Raw genomic sequence first — 14,331 nt, 5'->3', positions numbered from 1 at the left:
ATTTGGACTCCCACCCTCTCTCTCCTCCACAGCTAAACCATTCCCTAAGGCCTCGTCCCCGAGCCATAGCTTGTCAGGAGGATATGCAAAGAGCAGCTCTTCCTCGTCCTCCAGCGGCTACGATTACTCCCATGATGCTGAGGCTGCTCACATGGCTGCCACTGCCATCCTGAACCTGTCCACGCGCTGCTGGGAAAGGCCCGAGAACCTTAGCACCAAACAGCAGGACGCAGCCGGCAAGGTAGGCCTCTTTGCTACCCAGCCCATCCTATCCTATTGGTGTTGGTAGTTGACTTTACAAAGTCTTTCCCTCTTGAAAATATTTATTGGACACACTGCATTACCTGACCATGCACTTTCTGGCGAATCAACCTGATCTTATGATCTTCTAACTTTTGTCATCAATGTACATAAATATACAGGTGTAGGATCTACATTTGACCTATATTGTCACAGCAAAATTATATTGCAGCAACAAGATTTGAACAATTAGTCCATAATGTTGCTTGATCTGTGGTTAGGCTATTAGCTGGCCAAAAGTAGGCTACATGAAAAGTTCAATACTGTTAATATAACCATGTATCAGTGTTTCTTTTGTGTGAATTTATGTAAATCAGAAGCTTATCTGCAGGAATTTTCCTGAGCTTCTGCGAGAAGCCCAGAAAAAGTCTCATTAACAAAATAGTGATCAAATTAGGATCCTACATCTATACACACTAGAGGAGGTTGGTGGCACCTTAATTGGGGAGGATGGGCTCATGGTAATGGCTGGGGTGGAATCAGTGGAATGGTATCAAATGCATCAAACAAATGGATTCCATGTGTTTGATGCCATTCCATTTACTCCAGTCCAGACATTATTAGGAGTCGTCCTCCCTCAACAGTCTCCACTGGTACACACACACACACACACACACGCACACGCTAACATAGTCCTTGTACCTTCAGGAAATTGATATTGAAGTGGATGAGAATGGTACACTGGACCTGAGCATGAAGAAGCCCATCAAGAGGGAAGGGATGCAATCACCAGACCCATCTTTATCCTCCTCCTCTTCCTCGCAGCACCTGGGAGGTGTTCCCTTGTCCCAGGCCCACCTGCAAGAGGAGTGGGAAGGGCCTCTGGACTTCACCAAGCCAAACTGTCCCAAAGAGGAAGAGGAGCAAGATGAGGTAACCACATAACGCCAAGTCTGCAAATAACACCAAACCATTGGAATTATGATAATGTTAGTCTTGAGAGAGGTTACCCGTTGGGCACAAACTGGTTAAATCAACATTGTTTCAACGTAATCTGTCTACGTATTGTGATGTGGAAAATACATATTGGATTTGAAAAAAGTTATCAACCTTTTTTTTTTTTTTACAAGGTAAGTTGACTGAGAAGACATTCTCATTTACAGCAACGACCTGGGGAATAGTTACAGGGGAGAGGAAGGGGGATGAATGATTCATTTGGAAGCTGGGGATGATTAGACGGCCATGATGGTATGAGGGCCAGATTGGGAATTTAGCCAGTACACCGGGGTTAACACCCCTACTCTTACGATAAGTGCCGTGGGATCTTTAGTGAACACAGAGAAGACACCCGTTTAACTTCCCATCCAAAAGACAGCACCCTACACAGGGCAATGTCCCCAATCACTGCCCTGGGGAAAAGGGATATTTTATTTCAACCAGAAGAAAGAGTGCCTCCTACTTGCCCTCCAACAGCATCTGGTCTCCCATCCAGGGACTGACCAGGACCAACCCTGCTTAGCTTCAGAGGAAAGCCAGCATCATGATGCAGGGTGGTATGCTGCTTTTGAGGAAAACATTTTAAACCACAGGATTATGTCATCATGGTAACCAATTTTCAAAGACAAACCTTGTATTAAATATGTTGAAGTTGTACCTTTGAAAGAACGTCAGATCTTCAAGGTAATATGCACAATAAGAAAAAGCTATAGGCTGGGCAGCACCTCCTACTGGAGAGTTGATCCATCTACAGCCATCCTTTCAGTCTCCCATCCAGGATTTTAACAAAGCCCAACCCTGCTTAGCTTTTGTCACCGACTAGTACCAATGTGCTATCATGAGAATAATTGTTGCTATCGTGTTGTGCTATCGTGAGAATGATTATCGAAGTCATTCCAAAGGGTAGGTTGAACTTTATCAATCATACATCATCAATGATGCTATTTAGGCCTGTATAGTATTTGGGAAGTAATCAACAGCTATTCAGCACATGATTCAAATACATATAGGCCTAGAGTTTGGTTAATTTCAAATGGAATCTACAAGTTGATAATAAATATGTTGTATTCACGTCTCCTTCTCAACCAAAAACAAAAGTTAAAGAATTTGATTGAATCAAATCAAACTGCATTTAAAGTTTGATTTGTTTTAGTCCTATTCTTTAACTTAGATTGTTGGTTGAAATGGAGACCTGAATCCAACATGTAAATTATTAATATGTAGACAAACTGGAATTAAGCCAGACTCAGTGGCACAGATGGATTCTGAAAAAATATTCAGACCCATTGACCTTTTCCACCTTTTGTTACTTTACAGCCTTATTCTAAAATGTATTAAATATTTCCCCTCATCAAGCTACACACAATACCCATAATAACAAAGCAAAAACAGGTAAAAATATATATTTGTGCAAAAAAAATAAAAAATAAACCTGAAATATCACATTTACGTAACTATTCCAAATCAAAATTGTAAGATTGCCTTTTTATCTCAATGGAACATCCTGGCAATGAATCAGGGATGGATGAAATGATAAACTATAATCTCTCTCCATCCTTACCTGTGTTTGTTTGACCTTCCCCCAGGTGGACTTTGTGGCCCACTCCTACACCTCTTCTGATGCAGAGGACGATGACATCGCTCAGGAGAGCATGGAGGACAGGAAGTACCCAGGCGAGGTCACCACGTCCAGCTTCAAGGTCCAGTTCTCGCCCAAAGACTGCAAGAAAGAGGTTCTACTGTAAGTCTGCTCTAAAATAACTTCAATCCAGCATTCATAACAACATTATAAGAGAAAAAGCATCCCAATTTTAATCTTAAAATTTCTATCTATGGAGTACTCTAATCTCAAGGCTGACACATAACTATTATAAAGGACATAGTTCAAAGTAGTACTGCCATCCACCCTCACTATGTTTTCAATTAATTAATTAATTTCCAATTATCTCCAGATGTCCCACCCCAGGTTGTGATGGCAGTGGGCACATCACTGGAAACTACGCTTCACATCGGAGGTATGACACAGCCCCACTCCCCTGCATTTCAACCAATGCAGTCGGTAGCGCTGTTTCACATTTTCCGTCTTACAACTACATACAACTGCATTTATAGTGTTTGTCAGGCACTGATTCTGAATGTCAACTAATCTGCACATCTGCATTACAAATCCAGAACTTTCAATAATGACTATTCTCTATTACTCTCTTATCCTGTGCTACAATGAATCCTGTAAACAATATTCATTGTTATGATTGGGATCGAGCCCTTTCCTTTGTTCTGCCCCTTATTAAATGACTTCACAATATCCTCTCCATCGCTCTCCTTCCCTCTCTCTCTCGCTCCCCCCTCTCTCTCTCTCTATATTTTCCATATCTTCCAGTCTGTCAGGCTGTCCTCTTGCTGATAAGTCTCTTCGGACCCTCATGGCAGCCCACTCTGCTGAACTTAAGTATGTCTGTGCTTGTATTCCCCCTTCCGTCCTTCCTTCCTTCCTTCCAACCCAGGGGTAACTCTGCTCATGGAGTGTTGCATGTGTGTGCATGTATTGGTTCCAGTTCAGCTCCAACACATCTGCAAACCTAACTGTTGTCTGACTTGAAGATCATGGTTAGTCAAGGATTTGAATTAGGTGTTAGTGCTGGGCTGAAATAAAATTCTACACACGCTGTGGCCCTCCTGGACCAGAGATCCCTATCCCTGTTCTAACCCTACTTTATACTGACATGACTGAACCCTACTGATCTTTGTATTGTCACCACAATGTGCAGGGATGTGTCTTCCTCTGCTGTGATCTCCTGTATCAAACAAATTGCAATCCTATAGAGAAAGTGTTAGCTACTTTTATGAGAAACGCTTTCGTATGTTCTTTACATTTCCTATGCTATGCTCACATGACTTGTGCTGACCTCTGTCTGGTTGACCCCAGGTGTCCGACCCCTGGATGCGATGGATCAGGTCACATCACTGGAAACTACGCCTCCCATAGAAGGTACACACAGATAGTTTATTGCTTTTGTTTCTATTTTTAATTCATCCTAGACAATCCTACTGCAAGATAGTCTAAAAAGGACTGTATTTGAATCCGTATTTTTCTCTCTATGTCTCTGTCAGTTTGTCTGGATGCCCTCGTGCAAAGAAAGGTGCGGTCAAGACAACACCCACCAAGGACGACAAGGAAGACTCTGAGCTTTTAAGGTTCGTCCACGACAAACCATTTGTTTTCTTTTCTTTACAATCCACACAATGGATTGTCCTTTATTCGGCCCTCTAGCTCTCAAACGAAATGCTGATTGCTTTCTTCTCTCTCTTTCGCTCTTCTTTCTCCTCTTCTTCACTTCCCCCCTCCATTAGTAGATGCCCGGTGCCCGGCTGTGACAGCCTGGGCCACATCAGTGGGAAGTATGCCACCCACCGCAGTGCCTATGGGTGCCCCCTGGCAGCGCGGCGTCAAAAGGAGGGGCTCCTCAACGGCTCTCCTTTCTCCTGGAAGGCCTTTAAGACTGAGGGACCCACCTGTCCCACCCCCGGCTGTGACGGATCAGGACACGCCAATGGCAGCTTCCTCACACACCGCAGGTATTACACTCAATCAAATTCAAATAAAGGTTTTTGTTTGTGTTCTTACTGTTAAGGGTTTGTACGGGAGGCGAAGTCAGCAGAGTGTAGTGAACAGGCACACTTTTTATTCCGGTCCAACGAAAGCACAAAAGTACATAAATGTGCCCAAACACGGAACAATAGACAAAAAGTATGGCGCTTAACAATACCCACATAACATAAATACAATTTCACACAAAGACATGGAGGGGAACAGAGGACGAAATACATGCAGTGTGATTAGGGAATGAAAACCAGGTGTGTATGGAACAAGACAAAACAAATGAAATATGAAAAATGGAGCGGCGATGGCTAGAAAGCTGGTGACGTCGATCGCTGAATGCCGCCCGAACAAGGAGAGGAGGCGACTTCGGCGGAAGTCGTGACAGTACCCCCCTTGATGCGCGGCTCCAGTGGTGAAACTCCCGCAGCAGTTCGGGGTCCAAAACATCCGCAACCGGGACCCAGCACCTTTCCTCCGGACCGTACTACTCCCACTCCACAAGGTACTGAAGTCCCCCCGCCCGACGCCTCGAATCCAGGATGGAACGAACGGAGTACGCCGGGACCCCTCGATGTCCAGAGGGGGCGGAGGAACCTCTCGCACCTCAGATTCCTGGAGCGGACCAGCCACCACCGGCCTGAGGAGAGACACATGGAACGAGGGGTTAATAAGGTAATCGGAGGGAAGCTGTAACCTGTGACACACCTCGTTCACCCTCCTCAGGACTTTGAATGGCCCCACAAACCGCGGACCCAGCTTCCGGCAGGGCAGGCGGAGGGGCAGGTTTCGGGTGCGAACACCGGAGCCTCGGTCTGACCCTGATGCCATGGCGCCAGAACCGGCTGGTACCCCAATACGCACTGAAAAGGGGAGAGGTTAGTGGATGAGTGGCAAAGCGAGTTCTGTGCCATCTCGGCCCAGGGCACAAACGCCACCCACTCCCCCGGCCGGTCCTGGCAATAGGACCGCAGAAACCTGCCGACATCCTGGTTGACTCTCTCTACCTGCTCGTTACTCTCGGGGTGAAAACCCGAGGTGAGGCTGATCGAGACCCCCAGACATTCCATGAACGTCTTTCAGACTCTCGACGTGAACTGGGGACCCCGATCAGACACTATATCTTCAGGCACCCCGTTGTGCTGGAGGACGTGAGTAAACAGGGCTTCCGCAGTCTGTAGGGCCATAGGAAGACCGGGCAGAGGGAGGAGACGACAGGACTTAGAGAAACGATCCACAACGACCAGGATCGTAGAGGAAAAAAGAGGAAAGAGGAAGATCGGTTAGAAAATCCACCGACAGGTGTGACCAAGGTCGTTGTGGAATGGGTAAGGGATGTAGCTTACCTCTGGGCAGGTGTCTCGAAGCCTTACACTGGGCGCACACCGAGCAGGAGGAAACATAAACCCTCAAGTCCTTTGCCAAGGTGGGCCACCAGTACTTCCCAGTCAGACAGAGCACCATCCGACCAATCCCCGGATGACCAGAGGAGGGTGACGTGTGGACCCAATAGATCAACTGGTCACGGACAGCAGACGGAACGTACACACACCCGACGGGACACTGGAGGGGAGCGGCTCTGTACGTAACGCCTGCTCAATGTCCGCGTCCAGCTCCCACATGACCGGCGCTGCCAGGCAGGAGTCCGGGAGTAGGGGAGTGGGATCCATGGGCCGCTCCTCTGTGTCATAGAGCCGGGACAATGCATCTGCCTTCATATTCTGGGAAACTGGTCTGTAGGGTAGGGTAAACACAAAACGGGTAAAGAACATGGCCCACCTTGCTCAGTCTCCTCACTGCCCGGATGTACTCCAGGTTGCGGTGGTCAGTCCAGATGAGGAAAGGGTGTTTAGCCCCCTCAAGCCAATGTCTCCACGCCTCCAATGCTTTAACCACAGCCAACAGCTCCCAGTCCCCCACATCATAGTTACTCTCATCCGGACTGAGCCTCTTCGAGAAGAAAGCACAGGGGCGGAGTTTCGGTGGCGTACCCGAGCGCTGTGAGAGCACGGCTCCTATAACAGCCTCGGGCGCGTCCACCTCCACTATGAACACCAAAGAGGGATCCGGATGGGCCAGCACAGGAGCCGAGGTAAACAGAGCTCTCAGGTGCCCAAAAGCCCTGTCCGCCTCAGCCGACCACTGCAACCGTACATGACCCCCCTTCAGCAGTGAGGTAATGAGAGCAGCCACCTGGCCAAAACCCCGGATAAATCTCCGGTAGTAATTGGCAAACCCTAAAAATCGCTGCACGTCCTTTACCGTGGTGGGAGTCGGCCAATTACACATGGCTGCAATGCGGTCACTCTCCATCTCCACCCCTGATGTGGAAATGTGATACCCTAGGATGGAGATGGCCTGCTGAAAGAACAGGCATTTCTCGGCCTTGACGTACAGGTCATGCTCCAACAGTCGTCCAAGTACCCTGCACACCAAGGACACATGCTCGGCGCGTGTAGCGGAGTACAGTATATCAGAATGTCATCGATATATACCACTACACCCTGCCCGTGCAGGTCCCTGAAAATCTTGTCTACAAAGGATTGGAAAACTGATGGAGCATTCATCAACCCGTACGGCATGACGAGGTACTCATAATGCCCTGTGGTGGTACTAAACGCTGTCTTCCACTCGTCTCCCTTCCGGATACGCACCAGGTTATACGCACTCCTGAGATCCAGTTTAGTGAAGAAGCACACCCCATGCATTGACTCAATCGCCGTGGCGATAAGAGGTTGCGGGTAACTGTACCTCACCGTGATTTGATTGAAACCTTGATAGTCAATGCACGGGCGCAGACCTCCATCCTTCTTCTTCACAAAAAAGAAACTCGAGGAGGCGGGTGAAGTGGAGGACCGAATGTACCCCTGACGCAGGAATTCAGAGACATATGTCTCCATAGCCACTTGCAACAGAGGATACACGTGACTCCTGGGAAGCGCAGCGTCTGCCAGGAGATTTATCGCACAATCCCCCCGTCGATGAGGTGGTAATTGAGTCACCTTCTTTTTACAGAAGGCGAGAGCCAAATCGGCATATTCTGCGGGGATGCGCACGCTGGAGACCTGGTCTGGACTTTCCACCATGGTAGCACCAACGGAAACCCCTACACACCTCCCTGAGCACTCTCGCGACCACCCTGTGAGAGCCCTCTGTTGCCAGGAAATGGTGGGGTTATGATGAGCCAACCAGGGAAGGCCTAGTACCACGGGAAACGCAGGACAGTCAATGAGGAAGAGACTGATTTTCTCCTCGTGACCCCCCTGCATCTCCATGGCCAGGGAGATGGTGGCCTCCCTGATTAACCCGGACCCTAATGATCGACTATCCAGAGCGTGTACCGGGAAAGGTCTAACTACAGGAATAATGTGGATCCCTAAACTAAAGGCTAACGCTCTGTCTATAAAATTCCCAGCTGCACCTGAATCAACGAGCGCCTTATGCTGGGAATGCGGGGAAAACTCAGGGAAATAAACAGGTACAAACAGGTGGTCAACAGAGGATCCTGGACGAGTGTGGTGCAAACTCACCTGGGGTAACGCCAGAGTGCCCTGCCTGCTGTCTCGACTCTCAGAGGGACCGACACGGCACCGACTGGAAGTGTGCCCTCTGCGGCCACAGATGGTGCACGTGATGGCCCCTCCTCCAGCCTTCCTACGCGCAGCCTCTCCCAACTCCATGGGCACCGGAGCGGGGGTGCTGGAAGATGGAACCGACAGAGCCCCCTCTGGACATCCCCTGGTGACCAGCAGGTTATCCAACCGAATGCACAAATCCACCAGTTGGTCAAAGGGGATGGTGGCATCCCTGCAGGCCAGCTCACGTTGGACGTCCTCGCGCAGGCTGCATCGGTAGTGGTCGATGAGGGCCCTGTCGTTCCAACCTGCTCCAGCTGCCAAGATCCGGAATTCCAGGGTGAACTCCTGGGCACTCCTCGTCCCCTGCCTCAAATGGAAGAGCCGTTCCCCCGCCGCTCTACCTTCGGGCGGATGGTCGAAGACGGCCCGGAAGCGGCGGGTGAACTCCTCGAAGTGGTCCAACGCCGCGTCTCCTTCCCCGTACACGGCGTTTGACCACTCCAGAGCTCTCCCCAAGAGGCGTGAGACAAGGGCGGACACTCTCTCCCTTTCCGAGGGAGCTGGGTGAACGGTGGCCATGTAGAGGTCTAGTTGTAAAAAGGAATCCCTGGCACTGTGCTGCCGTCCCATCATACTCCCTGGGAAGGGAGAGACGCATCCCACTGGGACTGGTTCCGGATGGGACGGGTAGAGGTAACCCCGGTTGCGCTGGTCGAGGCACTGGAGAGACTTCCTGTCTCTCCCAGCGGTCCATGGTCTGAACAACGCGATCCGCCATGGCACCAAGATGATGTAACATTGCAGAGTGTTCCTGGACGTGCTCCTCGACTCCTCTAACCGGGGTACCTGCTGACTGGCCGGACCATTTAAGAACTTACACATTCTTGTTTTGAAGCCATTCCAGCGTTGCTTTGGCTGTATACTTGGGGTCATTGTCCTGTTGGAATGTAAATCTTTGCCCCCAGTCGAAAATCGTTTGCACTCTGAAGCAGGTTCTCATCAAGGATTTGCCTGTATTTGGCTCCATTCATTGTTTCCTTTATCCTTACCAGTCTCCAACTCCCTGGCAATGAAAAGCATCCCCATAGTATGATGTCACCACCAGTAGGGATAGTGTTAGACGGGTGATGAGCTGTGCCAGTTTTTTTTCCAGACAGTGCTTTGCGTTCAGGCCAAAGAGTTCTATTACATCATCTTTATCCTTATGCTTTCAGTCTTTCACGTGTCTTTTTGCAAACTCCAGGCATGTGGTCATGAACATTTTTCTCCATTTGGCCACTTTCCCATATAGCCCAGACTGGTAAAGTGCTGTAGAGACTGTTGTCCTTCTGGCAGGTTCTCCCATCTCAGCCAAGGGACTCTGTAGTTATGTCAGAGTGGTCACTGGGTTCTTGGTCACCTCCCTGACTAAGGTCCTTCTTGCCCGGGTGCTCAGTTTGATCAGACGGATAGCTCTAGGCCGAGTTTAACATCTTGACAGGTTTTTAAAGAATGGCAAAACATATTGTGTAAAGAGAACTGATAGCATATTCAAATAAAATAAACTAACTAGTAGTTAGTCATATTGGCCCTATTCTAGCAGCGCTCGCATCACTAGCCTCACTTCTCTTTTCCTCTTCTGTTGCTCCTAGTCTCTCTGGTTGTCCCAGAGCCTCTGCTAATAAGAAGAGAAGCAGGTTTCCTGGAGACGAGTACATTACAGCAAAGTTCAGGGCCAGCGATGGTAAGTCTGGACATAACTTAAAAGCTTCATCTGACAGTAAAAGAATATATATATAAAAAAAATCTACCCATTGTCTTCAGAGGACAAATATTGCTTTTTTTAGTTACATATACATTTGACATATTACATACTACATAAATACTTTTATATACAGCATTCACCTAACAAAGCATTTACCTGACAAAGATATTTATAGAAAGATATACAGTTGAAGTCTGAAGTTTACATACACTTAGGTTGGAGTCATTAAAACTCGTCTTTTAACCAATTAACAAACTATAGTTTTGGCAAGTCATTTTTCCAACAATTGTTTACAGAGATTATTTCACTTAGAACTCACTGTATCACAATTCCAGGGGGTCAGAAGTTTACATACACTAAGTTGACTGTGCCTTTAAACAGCCTGGAAAATTCCAGAAAATTATATCATGGCTTTAGAAGCTTCTGATAGGCTAATTGACATAATTTGAGTCAATTGGAGGTGTACCTGTGGATGTATTTTAAGGCCTACCTTCAAACACAGTGCCTCTTTGCTTGACATCATGGGAAAATCAAAAGAAATTAGCCAAGTCTAGGTCATCCTTGGGAGCAATTTCCAAACGCCTGAAGGTACCACGTTCATCTGTACAAACAATAGTACGCAAGTATAAACACCGTGGGACCACGCAGCCGTCATACCGCTCAGGAAGGAGACGCGTTCTGTCTCCTAGAGATGAACGTACTTTGGTGCAAAAAGTGCAAATCAATCCCAGAACAACAGCAAAGGACCTTGTGAAGATGCTGGAGGAAACAGGTACAAAAGTATCTATATCCACAGTAAAACGAGTCCTATATTGACATAACCTGAAAGGCCGCTCAGCAAGGAAGAAGCCACTGCTCTTAAACCGCCATAAAAAAGCCAGACTACGGTTTGCAACTGCACACGAGGACAAAGATCGTATTTTTTGTAGAAATGTCCTCTGGTCTGATGAAACAAAAATAGAACTGTTTGGCCATAATGACCATTGTTATGTTTGGAGGAAAAAGGGGGAGGCTTGCAAGCCGAAGAACACCATGCCAACCTTGAAGCACGGGGGTGGCAGCATCATGTTGTGGGGGTGCTTTGCTGCAGGAGGGACTGGTGCACTTCACAAAATAGATGGCATCATGAGGGAGGAAAATTATGTGGATATTTTGAAGCAACATCTCAAGACATCAGTCAGGAAGTTAAAGCTTGGTTGCAAATGGGTCTTCCAAATGTACAATGATCCCAAGCATACTTCCAAAGTTGTGGTAAAATGGCTTAAGGACAACAAAGTCAAGGTATTGGAGTGGTCATCACAAAGCCCTGACCCCAATCCTATTGAACATTTGTGGGAAGAACTGAAAAAGCTTGTGCGAGCAAGGAGGCCTACAAACCTGACTCAGTTACACCAGCTCTGTCAGGAGGAATGGGCCAAAATTCACCCAACTTATTGTGTGGGAAGCTTATGGAAGGCTACCTGAAACGTTTGACCCAAGTTAACCAATTTAAAGGCAATGCTACCAAATACTAATTGGGTTTATGTAAACTTCTGACCCACTGGGAATGTGATTAAAGAAATACCAGCTGAAATAAATCATTCTCTTTACTATTATTCTGACATTTCACATTCTTAAAATAAAGTTGTGATCCTAACTGACCTAAGACAGGGAATTTTTATTCTGATTAAATGTCAGGAATTGTGAAAAACTGAGTTTAAATGTATTTGGCTACGGTGTATGTAAACTTCCGACTTCAACTGTATATCTTTGTCAGGTGAATGTTGTGTGTGTGTGTGTGTGTGTGTGCGTGTATGTATGTATGTGCGTCTATATATATATATATATATATATATATATACACACGCACATACACATATCTACATATATATATATATATACACATCATATTGGACACCTGCTCATTCAGGGGAAGGCAGATAGCCTAGTGGTTAGTTGGGCCAGTAACCGAAAGGATGGTGGATCGAAACACCGAGCTGACAAGGTAAAAATCTGTCGTTCTGCCCCTGAACAAGGCAGTTAACCCACTGTTCCTAGGCCATCATTGTAAATAAGAATTTGTTCTTAACTGACTTGCCTAGATAAATAAAATAATTGTAAAAAATAAAGGGTTTTTCTTATTTTTACTATTTATACATTGTAGAATAATAATGAAGACATCAAAATAACACATCAAAATAACACATATGGAATCACGTAGGAACCAAAAAAGTGGTAAACAAATCAAAACGTATTTTATATTTGAATTTGCCATCCTTTGCTTTGATGACAGCTTTGCACACTCTTGGCATTCTCTCAACTAGCTTCATGGAGGTAGTCACCTGGAATGCATTTCAATTAACAGGTCTGCCTTGTTAAAAGTTCATTTGTGGAATTTCTTTCCTTCTTAAGCACTTACACTGCAACGGTGAAGTGTAAGTGCGTTATTGTGAAGTGGAAACGTCAAGGGAGCAACAATGGCTCAGCTATGAAGTGATAGGCAACACAAGTTCACAGAACGGGATCGCCGAGTGCTGAAGTGCGTAAAAATCGTCTGTCCTCGGTTGCAACACTCACTAATGAGTTCCAAACTGCCTCTGGAAGCAACGTCAGTATAAAAACTGTTCGTCGGGAGCTTCATGAAATGGGTTTCCATGGCCGAGCAGCCACACACAAGAACAAAGATCACCATGAGTAATGCCATGAGTCGGTTGGAGTGGTGTAAAGATCGCTTCCATTGGACTCTGGAGCAGTGGAAACCCGTTCTCTGGAGTGATGTATCACGCTTCACCATCTGGCAGTCTGATGGACGAATCTGGGTTTGGCGGATACCAGGAGAACGCTACCTGCCCCAATGCATAGTGCCAACTGTAAAGTTTTGTGGAGGAGGAATAATAGTCTGGGGCTGTTTTTCACGGTTCGGGCTAGGCCCCTTAGTTCCAGTGAAAGGAAATCTTAACGCTACAGCATACAATAACATTCAAACAATTCTGTGCTTCCCAACTTTTTGGCAACAGTTTGGGGAAGGCCCTTTCCTGTTTCAGCATGACAATGTCCCCGTGCACAAAGCAAGGTCAATTCAGAAATGTTTGTCGAGATCGGTGTGGAAGAACTTGACTGGCCTGCAGATCCTGACCTCAACTCCATCGAACACCTTTGGGATGATTTGGAACTCCGACTGCGAGCTAGTGCTCTTATGGCTGAATGGAAGCAAGTCCCCACAGCAATGTTCCAAGATCTAGTGGAAAGCCTTCCCAGAAGAGTGGAGGATGTTATAGGAGCAAAGGGGGGACCAACTCCATATTAATGCCCATGCTTTTGGAATGAGATGTTCGACGAGCAGGTGTCCACATACTTTTGGTCATGTTGTGTACATACATACACATTTGATTTTACTCAGGTATACATTATATGTAGTGTTTTAAATAATAATAATTTCTGACAGTTTGTGCATAATGGCACAAATCCTAATTTCCATTTAAGTAACATTTCCATTGATGTCAATTGGAGACTAAGTGAAAATTCCACTTAAGTAGAAGTTAGCATTTGTCTCAACATGAAAAGTGGGTCATGTCTTGTCCAGTAAAATGGATGATCTGGATGATCTTCAATTATGTTTGACTGTTGCTAGTTGTTTTATTGTTTCTAACTGGTTTGCTATTAATTATTCAGTTCTGGATAATGATGAAGATATCAAGCAACTGAACAATGAGATCAGGGAACTCAGCGAGTCCAATTCAGAGATGGAGGATGACATGATGAACCTGCACACACAGGTTGGTCTGCCACTTCTTAACAATAACCACTAAATACTGTCTTGACGTTCCTATTTCAATTAGAAATAAAAACAATGATTGTATAGACAGTTTGTGGTGGACTGATAAGCTGTTATTGACTTGTTTGTGGCTAACTGAAGAACCGTGGTTTATTGGTTTGTGGTTCTCTGCTCCAGATCTCATCCATGGAGAATAACCTGAAGAGTATGGAGGAGGAGAACAAGCAGATTGAGGAGAGAAACGATGCCCTGTACATGGAGCTGTCTGGCCTGAGCCAAGCTCTGATCCGCAGCTTGTCCAACATCCGGCTGCCACACATTGTGAGTTACACCCAGGGATGGATCACTCAGAGCATGCACACACACACACACACACACGCACACACATACACAAACACTTTCTCTTAGAGAGAAAATGTTG

General features: G+C 46.5%; 1 protein-coding gene across 2 annotated transcripts in view; it reads left to right on the top strand.

Moving 5' to 3' along the window:
• LOC115132020 (myelin transcription factor 1-like) overlaps nucleotides 1-14,331 on the top strand; it is a 31,288-nt gene that overhangs the window by 15,637 nt on the left and 1,320 nt on the right. For both annotated transcript variants that reach the window (XM_029664192.2, XM_029664190.2), the window contains exons 12-22: nucleotides 33-241; nucleotides 949-1,173; nucleotides 2,823-2,977; nucleotides 3,189-3,251; nucleotides 3,617-3,685; nucleotides 4,163-4,225; nucleotides 4,348-4,431; nucleotides 4,588-4,812; nucleotides 10,044-10,135; nucleotides 13,808-13,911; nucleotides 14,088-14,231. In XM_029664192.2, the coding sequence (XP_029520052.1) occupies nucleotides 33-241; nucleotides 949-1,173; nucleotides 2,823-2,977; nucleotides 3,189-3,251; nucleotides 3,617-3,685; nucleotides 4,163-4,225; nucleotides 4,348-4,431; nucleotides 4,588-4,812; nucleotides 10,044-10,135; nucleotides 13,808-13,911; nucleotides 14,088-14,231 (1,433 nt within the window). The remainder of the gene's footprint in view (nucleotides 1-32; nucleotides 242-948; nucleotides 1,174-2,822; nucleotides 2,978-3,188; nucleotides 3,252-3,616; nucleotides 3,686-4,162; nucleotides 4,226-4,347; nucleotides 4,432-4,587; nucleotides 4,813-10,043; nucleotides 10,136-13,807; nucleotides 13,912-14,087; nucleotides 14,232-14,331) is intronic.

This window comes from Oncorhynchus nerka, linkage group LG7 (genome assembly GCF_034236695.1).
Source record: "Oncorhynchus nerka isolate Pitt River linkage group LG7, Oner_Uvic_2.0, whole genome shotgun sequence".
NCBI lineage: Eukaryota > Metazoa > Chordata > Actinopteri > Salmoniformes > Salmonidae > Oncorhynchus > Oncorhynchus nerka.
Note: the sequence above shows the minus strand (reverse complement) of the source record. Positions and strands in the feature narration are given on the sequence as shown.